Source organism: Neovison vison, chromosome 5, assembly GCF_020171115.1.
Source record: "Neovison vison isolate M4711 chromosome 5, ASM_NN_V1, whole genome shotgun sequence".
Taxonomy (NCBI): domain Eukaryota; kingdom Metazoa; phylum Chordata; class Mammalia; order Carnivora; family Mustelidae; genus Neogale; species Neogale vison.
This window is the reverse complement of record NC_058095.1, coordinates 20,668,389-20,692,380: the sequence shown is the minus strand read 5'-3', so window position 1 is coordinate 20,692,380 and position 23,992 is coordinate 20,668,389. Positions and strand designations below refer to the sequence as shown.

General features: G+C 54.0%; 2 protein-coding genes across 2 annotated transcripts; both read right to left on the bottom strand.

Moving 5' to 3' along the window:
- Nucleotides 1-8,511: 8,511 nt before the first annotated feature.
- Nucleotides 8,512-11,601, bottom strand: LOC122906221 (keratin, type I cytoskeletal 16). The gene is made up of 8 exons (XM_044247947.1): nucleotides 10,827-11,601; nucleotides 10,299-10,381; nucleotides 10,018-10,174; nucleotides 9,756-9,917; nucleotides 9,533-9,658; nucleotides 9,011-9,231; nucleotides 8,871-8,917; nucleotides 8,512-8,766 (listed from the first exon to the last, which is right to left on the bottom strand). Exons 1-8 carry the CDS (start codon nucleotides 11,370-11,372, stop codon nucleotides 8,663-8,665), a joined length of 1,446 nt encoding a protein of 481 aa, XP_044103882.1. The 5' UTR covers nucleotides 11,373-11,601; the 3' UTR covers nucleotides 8,512-8,662.
- A 5,779-nt stretch (nucleotides 11,602-17,380) lies between these two features.
- LOC122906224 (keratin, type I cytoskeletal 17) lies at nucleotides 17,381-22,480 on the bottom strand. Its single transcript, XM_044247951.1, has 8 exons — nucleotides 22,034-22,480; nucleotides 20,888-20,970; nucleotides 20,332-20,488; nucleotides 19,552-19,713; nucleotides 18,802-18,927; nucleotides 18,489-18,709; nucleotides 18,361-18,386; nucleotides 17,381-17,593 (listed from the first exon to the last, which is right to left on the bottom strand). Exons 1-8 carry the CDS (start codon nucleotides 22,463-22,465, stop codon nucleotides 17,499-17,501), a joined length of 1,302 nt encoding a protein of 433 aa, XP_044103886.1. The 5' UTR covers nucleotides 22,466-22,480; the 3' UTR covers nucleotides 17,381-17,498.
- Between the last annotated feature and the right edge of the window lie 1,512 nt (nucleotides 22,481-23,992).

Here is a 23,992-nt window from a genome sequence, read left to right as displayed (position 1 = left end):
CAACCCCAGGCTGACCTCTTGCCTCCTTCCACTATTCCACATTACCTTCTGCGAGGGAATACAGTCTAACTTTAGGGGGGTTTTTTTCCCTTTTGATTATCACTTTTGATTTGTGTAGTCATACTGTTATCTAAATACAAAGTTAATTTAAAATCTATTAGATGGTATCCCAGGCTACAACCCAAATGAACCCTAAGGAACATTAGGCTATGTGAAATAAGGCAGTCACGGAAAGGATTAATACTGTGCGATTCCACTCATGAAGTACCTAAAGTAGTCAAGAGCATAGAAACTGAAAGGAGGAGGGGCACCTGGGTGGCTCAGTGGGTTAAAGCCTCTGCCTTCGGTTCAGATCATGATTCCAGGGTCCTGGGATCAAGCCCCATATCGGACCCTCTGCTCAGCAGGGAGCCTGCTTTTCCCTCTCTCTTTGCCTGCCTCTCTGCTTCCTTGTGATCTCTGTCTGTCAAATAAATAAATAAAATCTTTAAATTAAAGAAAAAAAAAGAAACAGAAAGGAGAAAGTTTGTTAGCGGGGGGGAGGGGGGCAAGTGAGAAAAGGGAATTGAGGTTTAGGGAGCGTAGAGCTTTGTGTCTGTTGTACAATATTGCGAATATATTTAACATACTGAGCTTTATACTTAAAAATTATTAAAATGGTAAAAAAAAATCTACTACATGGTAATATAAAATTGGCAGTCCAGGATATTGGTGTGTACAATATGGTTTTTTATTCTTTTTCTTAAAGGTTTTTTTTTTTAAGATTTTAGGTATTTATTTGACAGACAGAGATCACAAGTAGGCAGAGAGGCAGGCAGAGAGAGAGGAGGAAGCAGGCCCCCTGCTGAGCAGAGAGCCCGATGCTGGACTCGATCCCAGGACCCTAAGATCATGACCCGAGGTGAAGGCAGAGGCTTTAACCCACTGAGCTACCCAGGCGCCCTGGGTTTGTTTGTTTTTTTTTTTAAAGATTCCATTTATTTATTTGACAGACAGAGATCACAAATAGGCAGAGAAGCAGGCAGAGAAAGAGAGGAGGAAGCAGGCTCCCTGCTGAGCAGAGAGCCCCATGCAGGGCTCCATCCCAGGACCCTGGGATCATGACCCGAGCCGAAGGCAGAGGCTTTAACCCACTGAGCCACCCAGGCACCCCTTTCTTAAAGGTATTTTAAGTAATCTCTACACCCAACACAGGGCTTGAACTCACAACTCCAAGATCAAGTGTTGCTAGCTCTTCCAAATAAGCCAGCGCCCATGTTTTTAACTAGGAAACCAATGTGGTATTCAACAAATGAACTGATTTTATAGTTCTTAAATTTTTTTATGTACTTTTTTCTTCCTATACACACACACACAATTTTATAGATATGTGTAAAATTGTATACACTCTTTTTTTTCTTTCCTATTTTCATGGATCTCTCTACTATCCATTACACCCACCTGGTCTCCCACCCTAACCCCAAGGTAACCCATGTTAATAACATATGTACCCTTTCATATTTGCAGTGCTCATATGTACACACACACGTGCATTCACATAAATTGACACATAAGTGTGAATACATACATATTCACACAAGTGAGGTCAGCGTACTACCTGTTCTTTTCTGTAGCCTGCGCTTATTTCCCTTTCTCCCAAAACCTTGAAAAATCTCTTCTTGCGGGCGCCTGGGTGGCTCAGTGGGTTAAGCCGCTGCCTTCGGCTCAGGTCATGATCTCAGAGTCCTGGGATCGAGTCCCGCATCGGGCTCTCTGCTCAGCAGGGAGCCTGCTTTCCCCCTCTCTCTCTGCCTGCCTCTCTGCCTACTTGTGATTTCTCTCTGTCAAATAAATAAATAAAATCTTTAAAAAAAAAAAAATCTCTTCTTGCCATCCTACACAGCTCCAACTTATTGACGCTGGTGGCTGCTTAATACTTCGTAGTATGAGCGAACCCCTATGTACTCAACTGTACACTATCTTTGTTTTCCTTTTTTGGTCACTGTAAATAATGTAGTGATAAATATCTTCGCACCCATGCCCTTTTCTTTCTATTTTTTTAATTCATTTAATAATGAAGCCCTTTGATCATTTGAAAGTCATCTTGAATGTGTACTCACACGTAACGAACCCAGAAAGGAGCCCGAGAGAAGAAAAACTCTGGGAACCGAACAATGGATGAATGTGTTTCGTTTTTGTATTTTTTTTAATTATCACACTATTCATAAGGCAGATAAAAGCTACCTGTTTTATGTGTAACTACCCTATAATCATAGGACAGGAAGGGACCCCGCGCCCCAGGGATGTGTTTACAGGGAGTCGAGTCAGAAATGGACTCTCTTTCTAAACAGCTGACATCTTTACTTTGACACCTCTTGACTTGCTCAAAGCCCTGAGGGGGTCCTGGACTGTTGAGGGAAGGGGGACACAGAGCTACATCTGCCCATGGCAGTGACCACACAGCACATCAGAGGAAGCCTTGGAGCCTCAGCTCTGGCAAGACCTGACTCCCATCCTCTCACGGCTCAGAAAGAAACTTGCTTTCTCTTCCATGCAGCTCAACACCTACCAAGGTGGCTGCCTTGTACCAACATGACAAGGGGCATGTGGAATCCAGAGAAGCCTGTCCTCAAGGGTTCTCTGATGGACCCCAGCTGGGTCCATCAGAGAACCTAGGGAACCTTCTGGGGAACCTGGGTGTCTCAGATGGTTAAACGTCTGTCTTCTGCTCAGGTCACAATCTCAGGGTCCTGGGATCAAGCTCTGCATCCTTGGCCCCTCCCTCCTTGTTCATGTGCATGCACTCTTTCAAATAAATAAATGAAATCAAAAGGAAGGAAGGAAGAGAGAGAGAAAGAGAAGAGAAAAAAAGGGAAGGGAAGGGAAAGGAAAGGAGAGAAGAGAAGAGTAGAAAAGAAAAAAAGAGAAGAGAAAAAAAGAGAACACACTTGCTTCTGAGTCCATGGAAACCTGAAAGAGCAGAGGTCTGTAGTCCAAATCTAAGGCCTGACTCCACAAATCCTTACTAAGTGTCCCAGATGTGCTGGGTGCTAAGTGTTGTGGGGACCAGCAAAACAAAAAGCTTCATCTGTGTTTATGTCTCAGGGAACTATCAGAAGGCCTTAAACAACAAGCCTAGGAGGTGGGAAGACAAATCTAAGAAATGGCTTATCTCAGACACTAGGAGGGACCCTGTGCTTTTTATAGCCCTTGGAAACAATGGGCCCAAAGAAGGCAAAACCTGACGTGCTTACCACTCATTTATTTACATCAGCAGATACACTTTATGAGCTATCATTAATTCTCACTCCAGCCATTGTTTTAGCTCTTTATGCAATTATCTAAAACAATATTTCACAAACTTTGACACTAACTCAAGCCTAAAGAATCTGAGGGTGTGTTCAAAATAAAGTTACAAGGAACATTCAGGAGCACACAACCTCCTCATCACAGGTGCCATGATCTTAGGAAATGGGAAAGGCCAGGCAAGAACAAAGTGCTGGTCTGATTTGGGACTTGAATCTGATCTTGGGGAATCCAAGCAGCAAGTCATTTCCAGAGGGCAAAGCTAGTTCCTTTATTGAAGGAGAAGCTCACATTTCTGCCTTGACGCCTTCCTTTAAAAAGAATTCATGTTTTGGGGCACCTGGGTGGCTCAGTGGGTTAAGCCTCTGCCTTCAGCTCAGGTAATGATCCCAGGGTCCTGGGATCGAGCCCTGCATCGGGCTCTCTGCTTGATGGGGGACCTGCTTCCCCCTCTCTCTCTGCCTGCCTCTCTGCCTACTTGTGATCTCAGTCTGTTAAATAAATAAATATAAATAAATAAATAAATACCTAAGGGGCGCCTGGGTGGCTCAGTGAGTTAAAGCCTCTGACTTCAGCTCAGGTCATAATCTCAGTGTGCTGGGATCGAGCCCCGCATCAGGCTCTTTGCTCAGCAGGGAGCCTGCTTCCCCTTCTCTCTCTGCCTGTCTCTCTGCTTACTTGTGATCTCTGTCTGTCAAATAAATAAATAAAATATTTAAAAAAAAAAACATTTTAAAAGGAGTTCATGTTTTGTCTCCACACGATATGACAATGAAAAGGAGAAACATGCTTTCTTCTCCGGTAGTTTTACTAACTAGCTAGGAGACCCTAACAAAGTATTTTTTCCCTTAATTAGTTGAAGCCTCACTTTCCTCATCTGTCAGATGGAGGCCTTTATTTCCAGAGTTCCACCAGTTCACTGGTGGCAATAGGCACCATGAAGACACAGGCACAGAGAGTTTTTTTAGGTAGAGGGCATTCTGCATCCTCTGCTCTGACATCTTATTACTGAACAACTCATAAGCATGTGATCTAGTTCAGGAGTCTTTTAGCAACCCAGACCAGGACTCTATCTTTATGTGAGTGTCCTTTCATAAGGTCACCTTTGAAAGGGACAGATGAATTCATTAACAACAGAGATTTTTTTAAAGATAATACTCCAATTTGGTGAGCAGGTTTTGAAACAGGTACTTTCATTCCCTGCTGGTAAATTATGTAAAGTGGTACCACTTCTCTTGAAATGAACTGGACAGTACAAGTCAAGACCCTTGAAATAGTCGTTATTTTCTCATCTAGTAATTGTACTTCTGGGAATCAGCCTAAGAAAATAATGCAAAATATTTATAAAAGCTTTATGCAGAAAGAGGTTATTGCTGTGATATTTTAATTTGCAACAACAAAAAAAACAGTGGAAACAGCATTGAAATGTGTGACACTTTTAATAATATAGGAAAGTACTTCTCTTAAAATATTAATAAAATTGAATACAGTGTGATTAGTGTGATTGTAGATGGATATATAGATAGATAGATAAACAGACAGATAGGCATGTAATATATATATATGACAGAAACTCACCAAAATGTCATTAGTGGTTGCCTTTGGGTGTTGGGATTTGAGGTTCAATCTGAGTCATAACCTCACCTATGGCCCAGAAGACAGTGTCAATGACCATAAATAAGGGCACATGTTTGCTGAACAACCAACAATGATCATGCATTACGGAGTGATGAATCAGGCTCAGCAGCCTAGAAAGATGAAAAATATTTTGCCAGGTATAACAGGGACTTTGCGTCATTTATCGCCACCCCTCTAAACACCCCTAAAATTAGTGTAAGTGGATAAAACATGTATTGGACAAAGAGAATAAGAGAAGGGATTACAGTAACAATATTTTGGGATCTAGAAAACAAACAAAAAAGTGTATTGGTACTTTTCCAGGAGAAGCCAAGAAGCAAGCAGATTCACACAACAGGACCCTGGGAAGCCTCTGGATAAGAGGCACCAGGCACCTCTGAAAGTGGAGGGCAGGTGGGTTAGAAACAGGAGGATAAAAGGGTCAAAATTCTGTATAAAAATTAGGCCTACCTCCATAGCTCTTTTCTACCCCAACCCCACCTGATGCCAACCACTCCTCCTTTACCCCAGGAGAAACTGGAGGTGTACTCTGGAGTATTTACCCAGAGGGACTAAACCCTGAGGGACCAAGCACAGCTAGGGGTGGGGTAATAAACTGATTTAAGTCAGATTAACTGAGACTGAGACCCTCTCAGTCTCCTTCCTCCACATAGCTTCCTGAAAGCTGGTAGGCCAGGCAGAAAATGAGAGGCATCCTTCCTGAGGAAGACCCTACCCAAAAGAAAAGGCCTACATATACTGACATTTGAGGTTTCCCAATAAAACAACATAATCTCCACCAGATTGTTCTACAGTGAGACTCAGCAAGGGAAAAGCCCTTTACCATGTACACACACACTCACTCACATTCCAATCAGCTTTTTAGTGACTTACTCTTAAATATTAACCAAAAATCAAGAAACACAGACTTTGAGGGAAGCTTCTGGCATAAATGACAGAGATAAGACAAATCAGGAAAAAGGCAGCTGAGAGGAAACTGAAATGATGATGGAAATGAAAGAATTATTAAAGCCTTGATCAGTAGCTCAACAAGGTAAAAGGAAATATTCTGTCTTGAAACAACAACAAGAGACCATTTTTAAAAAGCATCCAGAGTTACTAAAATGTATCCAGCTTTTTAAAAACTAAGTAATAAAATTGGATGGCAAAGTTTAGGGAAAGCTCAGAAAGTTGAAAAAAAGAGAAGTTAGCTGAAAAACAGAATGAAATACATAGCAAAAAGAAGAGTTCCAGAAACAGAAAAATGGAGGGGAGGAAATTGTGAAATAAATAGAAAATTTCCTGTAAATTTTCTGAAGAACATGAATTTCTACACTGAAAGATGCTGTCAAGTGCCCAATCCAACAGATCCAACACAGCCACAGGGAGGCAGAACATGTGATAGCACAGGCAGCTAGAGAGCAAGAGAAGAGCCTAAAAGCTATGGAGGAAGGGTCAGGAATCAGATAGCATCAAATATCTAGAATCAAAACAGCATTAGACTTCTCAGTAGCAACACTGGAAGCCAGGAAATAGTGACACAGTATCTTCAAAGTGCTGAGGGGAAAATTCTTAGCAACCTAGAATTCCATACCCAACCAAACTATCCATCAAGAATGGGAGTTAGACTAATGATGTTTTCAGACGTGAAAAGTTTACACGTCCTCTCTCAGGAAATTGCCAGAGGTTATGTTTCCCGAAAATGAAGAGGGAAGAAAAGAAGAAGGGAGACATGGGATCCAGAAAGAGAGAAGCAACACTGAAAGAAGGGATGTCCAAAAGGACAATGAAGGAAGATTTCAGGATGACAGGAGGCAGAGAGCACCCAGAACTTGCTGGAGCAGGACAGTGGGCTCCAAGAGAAATACCTTCAAGAAGATAAAACTTATAGAATATTCAGTGTTTTAACATTTTAAGAGATCTATACTTCTGGCAGTGAACTAGGGAATACATTTAGGTTAGGTACACAGAAAACCTCAGCAAGTTAAAAGATACTTATTCCAAAGAAATGTAAAATAGTATAAAATATTTTTGACTATAAAGAATAGCTAAATAGTCATGATAATGTAAAATTAAACATTTCTCTAGTGAAAATATGGATATATTATTGAGAGAGTAGGAAGGAGGGAAGGGCAATGTTGTATAAGAGAGCTGAATCCCCCTCCTTCACAGCAGGTGAAAGCTAAAAGTCAAGAAGTTAAAAGCTAAAATTGAGGGGCCCCAGGTGGCTCAGTTGGTTGAGCATCTAACTCTTGGTTTCAGTTCAGGTCACGATCCTAGGATGATGGGATCAGTCCTCACATCAGGCTCCAGGCTCATTGTGGAGTCTGTTTAAGATTCTCTATCTCCCTCCCCCACTGACTCTCCTCCTGCCCAGCCCCCACTCTCTCTCTCAAAATAAATAAAATCTTTTTTAAAAACTAAGACTGAGAAAAAAAAAAAACAAGAAATGGTTATATAAGCCTGGAATTTAGAAATAAGGCCAATGCCTAAAGTAATAGCTAGGAGCTGAAAGTGGAAGGTGGGAACAGAGGCACATGCACAGCCTGAGGATGGTTCTTTTCCATAAAAAGACTTATTATGTGACACATACATAACTTTGATTTTGTTAATTAATTTTTTTAAATATAGAAGGCACCCATAGCAAGTGAGAGGTGTGGGGCAGGATGGTTGACTACTGTGTGCAGATCAGGGAATGATGGGAAAGCACCACAGTGGGTTGAGACAAAGCATCAAGAGGTAAAAGGAACATCATGGGTGGTTAAACAGAGGAGTCCTGATCAACATCCTTGCTCTTGATCTTGATCATATTCTTGCTAGAAGGGCCATCAAGCAGAAATGGGAATGAGACAGATGGACAGTGAGGAGCCTGCTTAGGGGGCCGTACCTAGTTCTTGGGAGAGAGGAAGCGGGTCTGAATGTGCGGGTGGTCATATGAGGATGAAGAGGAGGACATGAGTGACAGATGTTTCCTAGGGGGCTTGCTGGCCTCAGGCCCCTGTCCAAGGGGAATGAGAAAGAAGGGGCTAATGCGAGTGATGAAGAGGAACAGGTTGGGAGAAGAAACTTCCGTTCTAACCATGGACCCCATCCCAAAGAAGAAGGCTCTGTTTCCCACCATCCAACACAGAACTTGTTGGACAAGTGTGAGGGGCCAAAGGGTAGAGTTAAGAGCTCAAGCTTTGGAGTCTTTGGGATAAAATACCTAAAAAGAGTGAGTGGCATTAAAAAAAAAAAAAAAAAGCACAGCCTTCTTAACCAGACAGACCCAGTGTGAACAACAGTCACCTCTTACTATCTGCAGGACTTTATGCAAGTTACTCAACCTCGCTGAATGGCAGGGTTGTCTCCATTCCAAAACGGGCCTGACCACACCCACCACCCAGGGTGGCTGTCTGCGCCCGGGAGCTCCTTCCTGTCCTGTGTCCCCACCTCCCACGCCCTTGCTCACAGAGGGCTTTTCTAGGAAGACCCTACCAGTGCTTCTGAGTGTTGCTGTTTCCTGGACCCCTCTGGCTGTGAGGTCCCAGAAGGTCCCTGGGAGACACCTTCAATCCCCCTCCCATTAGGACCTCCCAATCCCCCTCCCAAGAACAAAGACCACACAGGTTTGCATCAACCAGAAAGTCAGCTTTATTAGCCCACCACCAGCGGAGGGGAAGGGGAGACAGCAGGGCATCGCGCTGGGAGAACAGGGCCCTGGCCCAGGCCGTCAGGAGGCGGGGGCCGGCGGGGGGCAGGAGGCTCTGGAGGAGGCAGCTCAGTGCTTGGAGCCCTGGCCCTGGTTGAAGCTAGATGAGCCCTGCTCCTTGAGGATGGGCCTGGTCTGGTGGCCAGAGGAGGAGGAAGACGAGGAGGAGAAGACTGTGGGAGAGAGAGAAGGGGGTGAGAAGGGCATTGGGAGCTAAGTGGCCCCATACAGGGACAGCTGGGGTCTCTGAAGGGCCCAAGACCCTCAGGAGCCTTACCATTGTGGGAAGAATAGGAATGGCTGGACCCTTGCTGGGAGGAGAGGCTGTGGGGGAGACAAGGCAGAGCAGTTAGATGTGCTGGGAGCCGCTACAGGGCTAAGGGGTCTGGGGGACAGAAGTGGGGGGGGGGCACTCACTGGGCGTCCTCGCCCTCCAGCAGGTGGCGGTAGGTGGCGATCTCCTGCTCCAGCCGCGTCTTCACGTCCAGCAGGACCTGGTACTCTTGGCTCTGCTGCTCCATCTCACAGCGGAGCTGGGCCAGCTGCTCCTCCACGCTGCCGATCAGTCCCTGGATCTGGGACAGCTGCATGCAGTAGCGGCCTTTGGTCTCCTCCAGGCTGCCCTCCAGGGATGCTTTCTGTGAGTGGGAGAAAGAGAGTCAACAGAGGTGGTCACTATTGTCCCCCCAGGCCTCTGGGCATGTCTCCTGAGAGGGACGTGGATTGGGACTCCAGCTGGGCTACTGATGGGCCAGACAATGTGGAGAAAAGTTACTCCATTGTTCTGGGCCTTAATTTCCATGTCTATATAATGGATAGAATGATCCCTCCAGTCCCACTCCTGGGTTGAGAGAGGCAGAACTGTACCGTGGCAGTGTTAAGGGGCTGGTGGCCCTTACTGGGGACTCAGGGATGGGGGCTGGGCGGAGTCCTTCGTACCATGCTGAGCTGGGACTGCAGTTCAATCTCCAGGCCCTGGAGCACCCTCCGGAGCTCAGTCACCTCACTGCGGCCACTCTGCACCAGCTCACTGTTAGAGGCCACTTCTTTGTTCAGTTCCTCGGTCTGCAAGAGCAAAGGAGAGCAGGTGGGAGGCACTCCAGAGGTGCTCCCTGCTCAGGGCTAGGCAGTCCTACAGGAGGACAGAGGACCTGAGCCCCACCTTGCTCAGGAACCAGGCCTCCGCGTCTCTGCGGTTCTTCTCCGCCATCTGCTCGTACTGGTCACGCATCTCGTTCAGGATGCGGCTCAGGTCCACACCGGGGGCGGCGTCCATCTCCACGCTGACATCCCCGCCAGTCTGACCCCGCAGGGCAAGCATCTCCTAGGAAGGGGAGGCGGGAGGCGGGAGGTGGTCAGCTCAGCTGACCCCTTTCCTGGCTCCTGAGCCAGCCCCGGGCGGCCACACCAGCAGCTGCCCTCACCTCCTCGTGGTTCTTCTTCAGGTAGGCCAGCTCCTCCTTCAGGCCCTCGATCTGCATCTCCAGGTCGGTCCTGGCCAAGGTCAGCTCATCCAGCACCCGGCGCAGGCCGTTGATGTCGGCCTCCACGCTCTGGCGCAGGGTCAGCTCGTGCTCGTACCTGGCGGGACAGAGGTCAGGGCATCAGGCTCCATCCAGGAGGCTTCTGAGGCTCAAGGCCAGCGGCCCCAGCGCTTGCCTCCTGCCCTCTGCCCCACACTCAGCCCGCCACGGTGGTTGCTCACTTGGTCCTGAAGTCATCCGCCGCCAGCCTGGCATTGTCGATCTGCAGAATGGGCTGAGCATTCTCGATGGTGGCAGCGATGATCTGCAGACAGAGAGGAGGGACAGACCTGTCAGCCAAGACTGCTGCTCCAGGGGGGAAGAGCAGAGAGCAGAAGAAGGTATCTCCCCACTCTCGAGGGTCGCCTGGCTGGCAGGTGAGGCCCTCCAGCCAACCTGGGTGTCTTTTCCACCCAGCTCAGGCTGTGTGGAGGGATGTCCCCTGGTCCCTTCACTGCCCCCCGCATCCTCCGTCCCAGGATGAGAGAAGCTGAGGGAGCAGAGGTGATAAGAGAGTCAGGGCTCCAGACCCAGCTCAGGCACCTCATGCTGCCACCAATTCTGAGTGGCCTGTGGCCTCTCCCCCGAGGTGGGCTCAGTCTTCCTGTTTGTGAGGTAAAGATGCTAGAAAGTGGCTTCTTAAGGGTCGCTGCAGCCATGACCTCTCTCAACGCTCCTACCTCCCAGTGCCGCCAACCTGCCCTGCGCACCTTGTTCCGCAGGTCCTCAATGGTCTTGAAGTAGGGGCTGTAGTCCTTGGCCTCACTGGGCCGCTGCCTCTGGTACCAGTCCCGGATCTTCACCTCCAGCTCCGTGTTGGCCTCCTCCAGGGCCCGCACCTTGTCCAGGTAGGAGGCCAGGCGGTCGTTGAGGTTCTGCATGGTGATCTTCTCGTTGCCGGAGAGGAGGCCTCCATCGCCACCACCGAAGCCACCACCAAAGCCAGCACCGAAGCCAGCACCGAAGCCACCACCAAAGCCCGCACCCAGGCCACCACCATACCCTCCACCAAAGCCGCTACCCAGGCTCCCACCAAAGCTGCTGCTGCTGCTGAAGCCGCCACCGTAGCCACCCCCCAGGCCGCAGGCTCCCCCGGAAGAATAGCGGGAGGAGGAGACCGACAGGCCCCCGTAGGCGCTGGGGGCCCGGCAGGACCCTCCGGCCAGGACAGAGGACATGCGGCTGGAGCCACCGCCGATGCCACAGGAGCCCTTCATGGAGCTGGAGGAGGTGAACTGGCGGCTGCAGGTGGTCATGGTGCCGAGGAGGGAGGTGAGTGAGGGAGCGAGCTAGTCGGCAGCGAGGAGAGAGAGGTGCTCAGGAAGGCTGGTAGGATGCTGGGGCTGCTCAAACCCCAGGAACTTTTATACACACCGGGGCAGGCGGGGCCTCCCAGCTGCTGACTTGCGGGCTCCCCTCTGGATTTCATCACTCCAGGTCCCGTCCGACTCCCCACTCCGGATCAGGATTATTCAGCCCGGGGTCGACTCACTCCACTGGGTGCCGCTTGAGTTCCCACCCAGCTCTGGGGGTGTGGGGCCGAGAGAAAAACACACAAATGCGAGTCGGTTGTGACTCAGGCTGGGCGGTGGGAACCCGGCTCTCGTTCCTGGAGCCTCAGGGCCCAGCGGGGCCTTGGCACAGACAGCCTTGAGACAGCCGCGTCCCCAGGCTGTGAGTCAGCCCAGAACGGACTCCCTGCCCTACAGGAGGGCAATGCCGGCCCAGGGTGTCTTGGGATGTGTTGTGGGGGTCCTACTAGTCCAGCACTGGACCACAGAGCTGGGGAGCTACTTTCACTCTGCTTTGCTCACTGTGTGACCTGACACCCCTTGCCTCCCCTCTCTGGGTCTCTGTTTCCCCTCAGGGAAGGGACAAAGCCTGGGCCAGGTGATCACAGAGACTTCTCTCATTGTAAAAATTCTGACTCTCTTTCCCTTATTGGATCCAATCCCAGTTTCAGTGGCTGCCTTTAAGCCCCCAGGATCCTCAGAAGTGTTGGGTACCATGGAATAAGCACGTGCCATTGAGTCAGACAGGCAGCCGCTCCCCATGCTGCCCCTTTCAAGCTACCTGGCACAGGCAGTCCGTCTTGTAGCCCCTCTGGGCCTCAGTTTTCTCATCTGCAGAAGGGGAAGACACGCCGCCGAGGAACATGTGCACAGGACTCCACTGGTCACTCCCTGAGGGTGGCCCTGCCCCTCAGCTTCCCCATCCTTCCTTTGCAGCCTGCTGCCCCCTTCCCTGCCTCCTTACACCCACCCCTGCACCCTGGCACCTCCCTTCATCTATACCCCAACACTCCCATCTTTTGAGCAGCCCACCCCCACTGTATGCCCTACTTAGTCATGGATGCCCACCACAAACAGCGGTGGGCTGGAGTCCCCATCCTGCCAGTAATGCCCTATGTAACTCCAAACCCCAATGGGGAGCCCTGAGTCTCCACACTGGATCTGGGGTTCCATTCCCAACAGTTTTGTTTCGAGGATTCACAGATTCCGGGTTGGTCATTGAGTGGAGGAGAGGGGTGTCATATGGAGCCCTATGTGTGTACCACACGGTTCCGGGAAGGGCAATATTCCCACCACAGGTTCATAGACAAGGCAGCTGGAAGGTTAAATGGGCTTCCCAAGACGCCAGTCAAGGGGGAGCTGAGGTTTGGACCCCCGCCTATCTGCTTGACCAGTCAAGCCCTTCCCGCCATCCTGAACCACCCTCTCTCTCTATGCATCGCCAACATGCATGATTGTCTTGAATTAACCCTGTGACGTGGGGAGGACAGAGGAAGAACCAGAGGGAGGGAGTGGTTCGCCCAAAGTCGCTCGGCTTTAAGCTGCGGAGCCAGGACTAGAACCCAAGGCTCAGGGCATCTCCACTTGCCCATGTTGCCTTGCAGGCTGGGACCAGGTGTGTCCATTCTCATTCACCTCCCCACAGCACCTGGAGTAAGCTCTGCCCATGGTGGGCATGACGTTGGCCTGAGGGCTGGAGACAGGATTGGGGGCATCTAAACCCCAAACCAAAAGCCACCTCAGGGCACTCTAGGGGTAACCCACAGAACAGCCACTGTCACTACTCTGACGTGTCTCTGTGGGCTTGCCTTAACCTGGGTGGGGCTGGCAGATACTACAGGAACCATCGGACAGGAAATGCTCCTTGTCAGTCACTCGGCTTGTAGGAACAGGGCCCAGAGATCTGAGAAGAGCAGGTGCCCAACACACACCTCCAGGGCCAGTCTTGGGAGACAGAACCCAATGCTCCCCTCCCCCAACCCCAAAAATGGGCAAAATGGGTCCTAGAAGCTTGGACAAAACCCCTGGTGTCAAGATGGGCCTGGAGTTCAAGTCCAAGCACAGACATATCACCCTCAGAAATAAAAAGGACCTCTGAGGCCACTGAAGACTACAGAGCCCCAAGCAGAGAGAGTGAAAAATTGTTCCAGGTTAAATAGCACAGAAATGGGAGCAGAAAATCAAACCCAGTTCCTGAGGTTCACAAGTACTCTCCGCGGGGTCTCTGGGAGCTCCTCCTTCTCTGCCCCAGAACACTCTCCACCTCCCTCCCTTCTGATTAGAGCCCTGCCCTTTCCACTGTTCCTGGAGTCCAGGTGGCAGTGCCCACAGGCCCGGAGCTGATGGCTGGGGATCCACATGGGCTGAGAAACTACGCGAAGTAGCCGGCCAAGCCATCAAACCACTCAGACAACACCGCAGACCAAGCTCCCACTGTGCGCCCAGCACCCGGGGTGTGGGGGTGGGGAAGATGGAGCAGAGCCCATTTATTCCATGCCAACGAGGCAAACCTACTCGAGGTTGCTGAGATCCAGGATTGCTAGGACTGTGGGCACAGGGACTCCCAGCAAACTGACATCCCTCCTAAGAGTGGGTTCCTTCCCCCTTCCCAGGCCTCTTTTCCTCTCTCCTTTACCCGCCCCATCTCAGGTCTGAGGTCATCTCATACCTGAGTTGGCTGGGAAATATTATTGGCACGCCTCAACTCGCAGTGATTCCCCAACCTGACTGATCATCGGGATCCCCATTCAGATTCCCAACCTGCTCTGACCCACTGTCTCAGCATTGCCCAGGACAAGCCTGATCGTGGGGACGTTTTACAAGCTCCTGGGGAATTCTGCTGACCAGCCAGGCTGGGAAGCAGGATGCAGCCTAGGGGGAGGAAGGTAAGGGGGGATGGGGAGGCCCCCAAGGAGACTGAGAGGAGAGAGGGGGCTGCTGCAGGACCCCAACCCATGGGGCTTCAGAGCGGGGTGAAGAAAGAGATCCCCGATGAGCCAAGACAGAGCAGCAAGCAGGGGCCAGATCTGGGCTGGACACTCAGTTATAAAGAACAAGGCGGAGAAGCCACTTATGGACAACCCCACACAGTACTGGCCATGATGGGGTACATGGGGGCTTCCAGGAGGGAGCAAGAGTGCCCAGTCCAGGCTCTGGCCCCACGACGGGCCCCAGGATCTGGGTGAATCTGTAAGTGTCCAATGGCAGGTGGTCCTTTCAACTCTCCCCACATTGCACGTCGCTCTTCCGAGGGTGGGGGCTATAACAGCCTATCGTGATGGTCTGCACAACCAAAGAGCCCTCAAGGGAACGCTCAGGGGAACCAGCTCGAGCTCTGTTACAGCCTTGGCTCTGGGCCCTGGCTCCAGTCCCTCTGCTCTCCTCCACCTCCCACCCCACCCCCTGCATAAGAACAGCAGGAGGATCACCAGCCCCAGCCTTGTGCCCTGCCCACCACCTCTAAACCGGGGTCCTCCAGGGTCCCTCCAGGCCAGGGCACGTGTCTGCTCCTTCCGCCCAGGCCCAGTGCAGAAGCACAGAGGGATGCTGTGTCCTGGACAGAGTGTTACTGCCACACGGCCTCCTTGCAGAAAGCGGAGCCAGCTCACACGGTCAGGGTGTGGGAGTGGCAGAGGAAGAGTCACAGTGTCTGGCTCCGGCAGGCCCTGGGCCCGGAAATCAGGTCTGTATGTCCATCACATGAGAGTGGGTAAGGCCGCGCCAAGGGCGGTCACAGACCGGTTCACTGATGGGGAGAAAGATTTCATGCAAGACGATGGGTAGATGTGGAGGGACTGTGGAAGCCCACAGCTGGGTCCTCCAATCCAGCCACAGGCACGCATCCCCAGCAGCCCAGGTTAACTTAAGGCCCCTGGACAAAAAATTCCAGCCACCAAAATTCCCCACACCATCCCCAAGGGGACCATGGGTCTTAGCCCCCAGTCACTCCATCCTGTGGCCCTGCCTACCCAGATGTGGGATGAGCACTCCTGGAAAGAGGGGGGGCTTCCCCTCTCTGGGCCCTGGACCCTCCCCCGGGGACCCACATTCTCTTGAACCACACACCCACTCACTTTGTGGGCAGGGGCTTCTGACCCAGTAGAAGGGTGCTGTCCAGGGCTATCTTTGGCCACCCCCCCACTGTGACCCCTCCCCACTCACCTCCTCACTCAGTAGGGTGGGCCCCCAGATTCTGCAGGGAGAAAAGACCCCTGCCTAAGAGCCTGGACCAAGGCAGGGGGTGGGGCTCTCCTCTCCTCTTCCCAGCACAACCTGGACAATGGCTGAGTCATGGCTCCTTGGAGACTCAGTGTCCCTATCCACACAATGGGGCATCTCTTCCCAGATCCTCCCCACTTCCCGGGACTGTTGTTCAGATAAATGAGATCACCCTCCAAATGAGCCATCCTCAGCCCAGAGCTGGTTCTTCTGGTTGTGGCTGGAAGTGCGGCGGGGCCTGGTGGGAAGCACGCCTCCCCCTGCCCTTCATCCTTCACAGGCAGGCAGCTGGGAGACACCAGCCTCTGATGAAGCGGATTCTGAGCTCCCAACCTGCTCTGAGTCTGCCCCTGCAGACCCGGGCTCTGGACTCCAGCCAGTCGTCCCCACCGTGGCGGGGAACTCAACTGTCCTCATTGTCCCCAGATCAGGGCTGGAAGGACCAAGAGCTGGGGCTCATCTCTCTCCCCAGTCACCACAGCCTCTGAGGTACAGGAGCAGGCCGGGACTTGTCCGAAGTCCCACACCCACCTGCTCACCTCATAGACCCTGCTCTTATACCACTGGTCCCCAGCCCGGCACCGCACCCCCTCCCAGGCTTCAGGGGCTCGGGCTGATCCTGCCCCACCCCCACCTTCCATCTCCAGGCACCAGGAGGCCCCTGGTCCGATTCTACAACAGAAGACTGTCAGCAAATTGGGGTGGGGGTGTCCTTCCTCTCATTAACCCTTTCCACTCACCCTCACTTCCCAAAGAAAACCAGGAAGGCTCGCCCTGCCCAGGGGTTTCCAAATTTACTCAAAGAAAGATTTCCAGGTATTGGGGCTCCCCCCCTATGGGCTCACGGCCTGCCCCCAGAGTGAAAGGGGCTGGGGCCCAGAGGGTCCTGGGAGGGACTAGGCAGGACTGCCCTTCCCGCCTTCCTCAGAAGGCAGTTTCCCACCCTCCCCAAACTCCAGGCTACCAGGGAGGGTGGTGCCTCTCACCCACCCGCATCCTGGCACACACCCCTCCCTTGCCCCTATCCTGACCATTTGAGGAAACATCCCTGAGAGAGGCACACCCTTTCTCCCACACCCAGCCGGGGCCCATAGCCTTCTCTAGAAGCAAGGTCTACAGTTCATATTCCTGAGGTGAGGCAATGGGAATACCCTGGGGGGCCCACAGACCTCTTTGGGAGGTTTTCTGAGACTCACAAAAGAACTTGGGCCCTGACCACCCAGCCTGTCCCCCTGCCTTCCCTATGCCCACGCCTCTTCCAGGAGAATCCTGACTGTCCCCCTGCCCCGCTACCGTCCTTGTCCATCCCTGCCCCCCTTGGAGGGGGCGTGTCCCACAGGACTTCGGGAGAAATTGACTGGATGCGTCATCCTTTAGCACTCTGGGTCCCACGACATCTCCTCAGTCATTTATGAAAGAGAAAATGAAGTTCAAGGAGGCAAAGCCACTCCCCAAGGTCATGGACCTTTTTACAGGGCAAGAAGAGGTCACCTGAGACCTTCGCAAGTACGTTGGCCCCACCCTGGGTCTAGCACAGCCTAGACCGCCCTCCCAAGGATCACTGACCCTTTGGAAATACAAACTGGCTCCCCAAGCTCTGCCCAGATCTACCTACTAGGATCCTAGATGACCCATGAGCTCCAAGCCAACAACAGTTGGTGTCCACAGACTCCTCCCCCTACCCTCGTTTGCCCCAGTACACCCATTGTTCACGAGGGCCCACCTCAGTGGCCCCAATCAGAACACATTCCATATCTGAATTAACAAGCTTTATTGGTCAGGCAGAGAGGTATGGAAAGGGACGGAAGCCAGGAACTGAGGCTGCAGGGCCAGTAGGGAACTCTGGGGGGCTGGCCTTGGGGAACAGAGTTCTTAGCGGGTGGTCTGGTGGACCTGCTCACGGGAGGAGATGACCTTGCCATCCTGGACCTCTTCCACAATGGTGCGCACCTGGCGGGTGGTCACGGCTGCAGGAAACAGATCGTCGGAGGTGGGTGGGGGCCCAGAGACCCTGGCTCAGCCCCCACCTCCCTGAGTAGAGCCAGCTCTCTTCCCCACAGCCGCTTGCTCACCTCTCAATATGATATCCAGACACGTGTTCCTCCTGCTCTGGCCCTCTTCCATCCCATCCCTGTGCCCATGTAGGTCCCGCCTCCCAGATGGCTGGTTTGATCCCGACCCACTGTGTCTTTTGCAAGATTCAGAACTTCCCAGTGGACTGTCTCCTGTCTCCTGTCTCCCCTATCCCCAGAGTGGGATCTCCAAGACAAGAACCAGGTCCGCATTTTCCCCGTTGGGCTAGATACCCAGGGCCAGGATCTGATCTTCCCCATCAGACCAAGATCTGGAGGACAAGGACCATGTCCCTTTCTCCCATCAGACTAGAGATCCGAGGGACAGGACTGCTTTTGCTCATCTGTAGGGTCTCAAGAACAAAGACCATGAGACCATGTCCCTAATCGCCCTATCAGAAGAGTGTCCTCAGAGCTAGGACCATGTCCATGTCTCCCTGTCGGACTAGGATCTCTAGGGTAAGGACCATGTCTCTGCCCAGCCCCCTCATCTGATCCACCTGAGCATCAACCCTGAGCCCTAACCGGTTGTTTCCCCCATCCCTGCTGAGGATCAGCCATCATTTCCTGGAGCTCCTGGGGACCGACTCCCCCTCCCCCGGCAATATGCAGATGGGTTGCCTGCCCTGTGTATGCCCACCCTCAGCTACCAAGATCCTTACGTTCTTTGGGCTTGTACTGAGTCAGGCTGGAAAAAAAAAAAAAAAAGACAGACAAGAGATTAGATTTGGGTCTGAGAGCTACACGCCCACCTCAGGCCCCCAGTCCTGGCCCCCAGCCCCCAACTCACTGGGCGTCCTCGCCCTCCAGCAGGCGGCGGTAGGTGGCGATCTCCTGCTCCAGCCTTGTCTTCACATCCAGCAGGATCTTGTATTCCTGGTTCTGCTGCTCCATCTCACAGCGGAGCTGGGCCAGCTGCTCCTCCACGCTGCCGATCAGCCCTTGGATCTGGGACAGCTGCACGCAGTAGCGGTTCTCCGTCTCAGCCAGGCTGCCCTCCAGGGATGCTTTCTGCAAGAAGGCGGGAGGATCAGGGGTCAGCGAGAGTGGTCAGTGCCCCCTCCAGGGTCCCAGGTGCACCCCAGGACTGGCAGCCCCCCTACCATGCTGAGCTGGGACTGCAGCTCGATCTCCAAGGCCTGCACAGTGCGCCGGAGCTCAGAGATCTCGCTCTTGCCGCTCTGCACCAGCTCGCTGTTGGTGGCCACCTCGCGGTTCAGCTCCTCTGTCTGCAGACAGGACACAGGACAGGACAGCGTTAGCTTGGGATCCTTTCTAGTCAGACGACCCCCACGGCCTCCATACGCTCAGCCCAGCACCCGTTCCGTGCCCACACCGGCACCTGGGGCTCTCCTCACTCCCCATGACCCCCCTTGGACATGGTCACCTTCCCGAACTTCCCCCGGCCTCTCTGGCCTCCTCCCAAACGTGACTGTGGGAGCAGTGCCTTTTCACCAGCATCCCACTTCCCAAAGCCCAGAAAACTTTGAAATGATTCAAAGATTTATCTTTAGTTCCTTTGAATAGAAGGCACTAGAACGGGCAACTTGAGGACCAGCCAGGATATCAACCAGTCCCTTGGTGCCAGTCCCTTGGTTCCTCTTAGAGAGGTGGAAGCTCCTAGGGTCTTCACCCTCTGGCTTTATTCCTGGGGGGCTCTGCACTCCCCCCTCCACCGAGATCCCAGCTTTGGCCAAGCTCCCGGCCCGTTGATGCAATGGGTGACCCTTTGAGGTCCACGCGGCTCACTGAGGATAGGGCACCCCAAGATGCCAGGTACTAGGCATCAGTTGGGGACTCAGTCCTTGACCCCCATCCCCTGAGAGAGGCCTCTGGCCTGCAGCAGCCCCCACCTTGCTGAAGAACCAGTCCTCGGCATCTTTGCGGTTCTTCTCCGCCATCTTCTCATACTGGTCCCGCATCTCAGACAGGATGCGGCTCAGGTCCACGCCGGGAGCAGCGTCCATCTCCACGTTGATCTCACCGCCCACCTGGCCTCGGAGGGCGTTCATCTCCTGCAGGGGCAGAGGTTGTGGGCATGGGCATTCGGGCCTGTGCTGATCTCTTACTTCCAACCCTTCCCAAACAAGCTCTCCAGATCCCTCCCCAAGGAGCCCTCCTTCACTCTGCCTATCCTCCATTCTCTACCCCTCCTGTTGACTCTTGTTCATCTGCTCTGTATGGGCTCTGCTTCCACCATCAGGCTGGGGGTTCCCTGTGGATAGGTTCTCTGTCTCCCCCATTAGACTGAGGGAGGGGTCTCTAAAGAAAAAATCTAATTCTTAGGTCTGTACCCCTAAAATATCCCCTCTAATTCCCAAACTTCCACATAGGGTCCAGGTTCAAAGGTTTGAGCTGGAACAAAGAGACCTCCTCAATCACCTCTTGTCCTCAGGAGGAAGGCCAGGATGGGCAGAAGAGGCCTCTGCAGACCCTGGGAGGGTCCCCAGGTGCTGGGCAGAGGGGTGGTACATGGAGGAGGCTACCCTCCATGGGGACCAGGTCACCCTGTAAGGTGACCAACCCTGGAGCACCTACTCTGAGCTCTTCCCATGGTCTCAGCCTCGGCGCACCCCCCAGAGCTCTTCTGTCCCCTCCACAGCCTCTTTGACCTACTGCCCCACCCCCCTCACCTCCTCATGGTTCTTCTTCAGGTAGGCCAGCTCCTCCTTGAGGTTCTCGATCTGCATCTCCAAGTCGGCTCTGGACAGGGTCAGCTCGTCCAGCACCCGGCGCAGGCCATTGGTGTCAGCCTCCACGCTCACGCGCAGGGCCTGCTCCGTCTCAAACCTGCAAAAGGAACCAGAGACTTCGTCTTGATGCTTGGACATGCAGGTCCATGTCCCGGCCAGCACCCGGCCTCTGCCAGGGCTCTAAGAGCTTGGGAGGGTTGATGGGGGAGGAGAGGGGGCTTGTGGAGTGGAAGCATACTGCAGCCCCAGGGCCCTGGGACCACACAGGGCAAAGTCCCACCCTCACGCAGCTTCCAGGGTCTCTCTCCTCTGCCCCCTGCCTCCCCTCTCCTTCCCCGCCTAAGCCCAGTGACCTTCAGAATCTGCTGCATTTGCCACATCCGTGACTAAGAGGTGGACTTCCCCAACCCCCAGCTCCTAGCCCTCGCCACAGCAACTGTAGTCCTGGGGTGGGAGGGGTGCCCCAGTTCCAACCAGCCCGCTGGCTAGGGCTCACTTGGTCCGGAAGTCATCAGCGGCCAGGCGAGCATTGTCAATCTGCAGGAGGATGTTGGCATTGTCCACAGAGGCCGTGAGGATCTGGGGAGATGGGAAAGCAGTAAGGCTATTGGGAGGGAGAAGCTCAACCCAGCCCTAAGTTACAAGAAGGATCTTCCTGCCTCGAGGCCAGGATGTGGCTGCCTTCTCCAGGAAGACTCTCTTCCTGCCCAGCCTCTCACCTTTGCCGGCAGTCATTGTTGGCAGAGGTGGGGCGGCAGGAGTCTGAGGAGCCGAAACTTGCCTCTTCTTCCTGCCCACCCTGACCTGCCTCCCCCAACAGGACCCCTCCACTAGAGCAGGCAGCCAGCTGGGAGTACCCAGCTAGGAAGTGAAGAAAGACCCCTGGGGGCAGAAGTTGTCCCAGAATCCCAGACAGAAAAGGGGAGATGAACAACCCCCTCATTGTACAGCTGGGGAGATGGTACCCAAGAGGCTCCCCAAGAAGGGATCCTACAGGACCCCTCACCAAAGAATAGTTCCACATCAGAAGTCATGACCCCTGCTAGGCCCTAACCCCAGACTCCAGCAGGCAGCTCTGCCCTTGGAGGTTTGCTGAGCCCCATTCTTGAGGGGGCAGTGGGAGGGATGGAGAAGCCACAAAAATCCCCAAATATGGTGCACAGACGCCTTCCTTAGGACCCGCCCTCTCTCTCTCCACTTCCTCCCAGCAGGTGCTGTCAGGAACTCACTAGACCCCTCACACAACCATCACCCAAAATCCCCTTCTTGCTTCAAGAAGAGAGGTACCCACATATCTGGCAGCCCCATGGGCCCAGCCTCTATGTGCATACAGTCATCTTATCCTACAATTACGTGAGCTGATGGCAACAAGCCCCACGATGAGGAAACTGAGGCTCAGAGGAGCTCCATGAGACCTGCTTGTCCCTGGCTTAGCTGCCGCCCCCCAAAAAGGGGAATGTGGGCCACTCCAAGGTGGGCTCCCAGAGGCCAAGCCAGTCAGAGCCACGCTGTCCTAGACCCCCTGAGACCCTGTGGCAGCTCCCCCACCGGCCTAACCCCAGGCCACGGTCAAGGGAAGGAGATGATGGGAGAGAAGTCATGCCCCTCCCACAGGCCCTGTCCCCCCGGCAGCAGGCCCTACCTTGTTCTTCAGGTCCTCGATAGTCTGGTAGTAGTGGCTATAGTCACGGGCGGGCCCCGGGGCCTGCTTCTGGTACCAGTCCCGGATCTTCACCTCCAGCTCCGTGTTGGCCTCCTCCAGGGCCCGCACCTTGTCCAGGTAGGAGGCCAGCCGGTCGTTGAGGTTCTGCATGGTGGCCTTCTCCCCGCCCGCCAGCAGCCCGTCGACGGCCCCGAAGCCGCCACCATAACTGCTCCCAGAGCCGAAGCTGTAGCAGCTGGAGTAGCTGTTGGCCCCCAGGGCGCTGCCCAGGCCCCCCGCAGACCCCAGCCGGCAGGAGCCGGCCCCCAGGCCGCCAGACAGCCTGCAGGAGGTGCGGGACGAGCCGCCCCCCAGGCCGGAGGAGCCCTTGATGGAGCTGGAGGAGGTGAACTGACGGATGGTGGTGGTCATGGTGGCGGCCGGCGGCGGGCTCGGAGCAGGAGGGCTAGACAGGAGCGAGGCCCAAGGTGCGAGTTGCTGCTGGCGCTCGCCCGCCTCCTTTATAGGCCGCCAGGTGGGCGTAGCGATTACAACAGGCTCGCTCCTCTGTTTCCATTCCCCTGAGCTTTCATCACCGCTGGCCACACGCCAGCTCCCAGGTGGCTGTGGGCCCCCCTCCCCTCCCACCATCGGGCCTTTGCCTCACTTCTCCGAACCCTGGTGCTGGGTGTCTGCCTGCGCGTGTGCGTGTCTCTGGTCTCAGGCCTGTCACCTGTGATTCAGGCAGGCCCTCCAGCTATGCTTTCCCATGACCTAATACGGAGAAGTGGAGCGGCAGGACGTCACCGTCACCAGGCCCTCCCAGGCAGCTGCCACCCCAGCCCGGCCCACCTGGCCCCAGTGTCTGGTGGGGAAACCGGTTGGGGAACCAGGCAGCCCCCAGCTCTGAGGCCGCTCTCCTCCACCACAGGCCACACCACACGCAGTCCTGCCCCTGGGCTGGTGGCCGGGGAGACAGCGAGGACAGAGACCCTGCCCTGCCTCGGAAACTAGACCTAAGCCCGCTGGGCTCACGGCACAATACGGTGCCTCTCAGGCTACCGTCCCATTTTACGGATAAGGAAACCGGGGCTCCGAGAGGGATTGGGCCCCACTGCCCCCACCTTACTGCAGAACTGGGCTGGCGGGGCGGCTGCACCTTCATCCCCCACTATGCCACGTCCCCTCACACTCCCCTGGGGCCCTACACCCTGCCCCCGCCTTCTGCAGAGCCCCGACACCAGCAAAACACTCCAGGAACTAGGAGTCCACCCACCCATTTTTCTGACACTGCCCCTAACCCTGGAAACCTCAGTGACCCTCCTCCTGTAACCTTTTGCCACCAGCCTGCTGCGGGGGCGAGTCCTGGGCCAGCGTGGACAAAGAAAAGCATGGCTGTAGATGGGGACCCAGCAGGCTGGGAAGAGAGCATCTTAGTAAAAAGGGACTGGAAAAATGATGAGAGCCATGTCACCTGCCACCCTCCCTACCCTTCCTGTACCTGAAGAGACCCCCGGGTAAGGTGAAGGGTGTATACCTCAAGTCCCAGCCAGCTGGAGATGTCAAGGACACAGTCTAAATGTCTTCCTGAGAACCCCCAGCCAGGATCCTCTTCCAAAGCCTCCCCCAGAGGCCCACCCAGGCCCCTGATGGGGACTCTCAAGACAGGCCCTGTGCCACCCAGCCCCACCCTGCCTTGCCCACCACTCCCAGCCTGGCCCTGGGTCCCAGGGTCCCTGCAGGTCTGCTGGATGGAATGCAGTCCTGTCTCAGACTGCTGATGGCTTCCACTTCCCCGACAGGCCCAGACAGCCCCTGCCAGCAGCTGAGAGAGATTCCCCAACAGCCCAGCAACTGCCAAGCCACCAAAGCAAACAGGACGCCCCCAACGCTCACACACAGAGCGGCCACCCCACCCCACACACACCCCGAGCGGGGCCGAGCTGGTTTCCAGGGCTG

What these genes read in the sequence shown, in the direction of transcription:
- LOC122906221 (XM_044247947.1), bottom strand. Translation starts at nt 11,372, where the DNA reads ATGACCACCTGCAGCCGCCAGTTCACCTCCTCCAGCTCCATGAAGGGC. An exon ending in GCGGATGACTTCAGGACCAA is followed by an intron (nt 10,175 to 10,298) that starts GTGAGCAACCAC and finishes CTGTCCCGCCAG; the next exon opens with GTACGAGCACGAGCTGACCC. An exon ending in TGCAGTCCCAGCTCAGCATG is followed by an intron (nt 9,232 to 9,532) that starts GTACGAAGGACT and finishes TCCCACTCACAG; the next exon opens with AAAGCATCCCTGGAGGGCAG.
- LOC122906224 (XM_044247951.1), bottom strand. Translation starts at nt 22,465, where the DNA reads ATGACCACCACCATCCGTCAGTTCACCTCCTCCAGCTCCATCAAGGGC. An exon ending in TCGAGGACCTGAAGAACAAG is followed by an intron (nt 20,971 to 22,033) that starts GTAGGGCCTGCT and finishes CCATCTCCCCAG; the next exon opens with ATCCTCACGGCCTCTGTGGA. An exon ending in GCTGATGACTTCCGGACCAA is followed by an intron (nt 20,489 to 20,887) that starts GTGAGCCCTAGC and finishes TTCCTTTTGCAG; the next exon opens with GTTTGAGACGGAGCAGGCCC.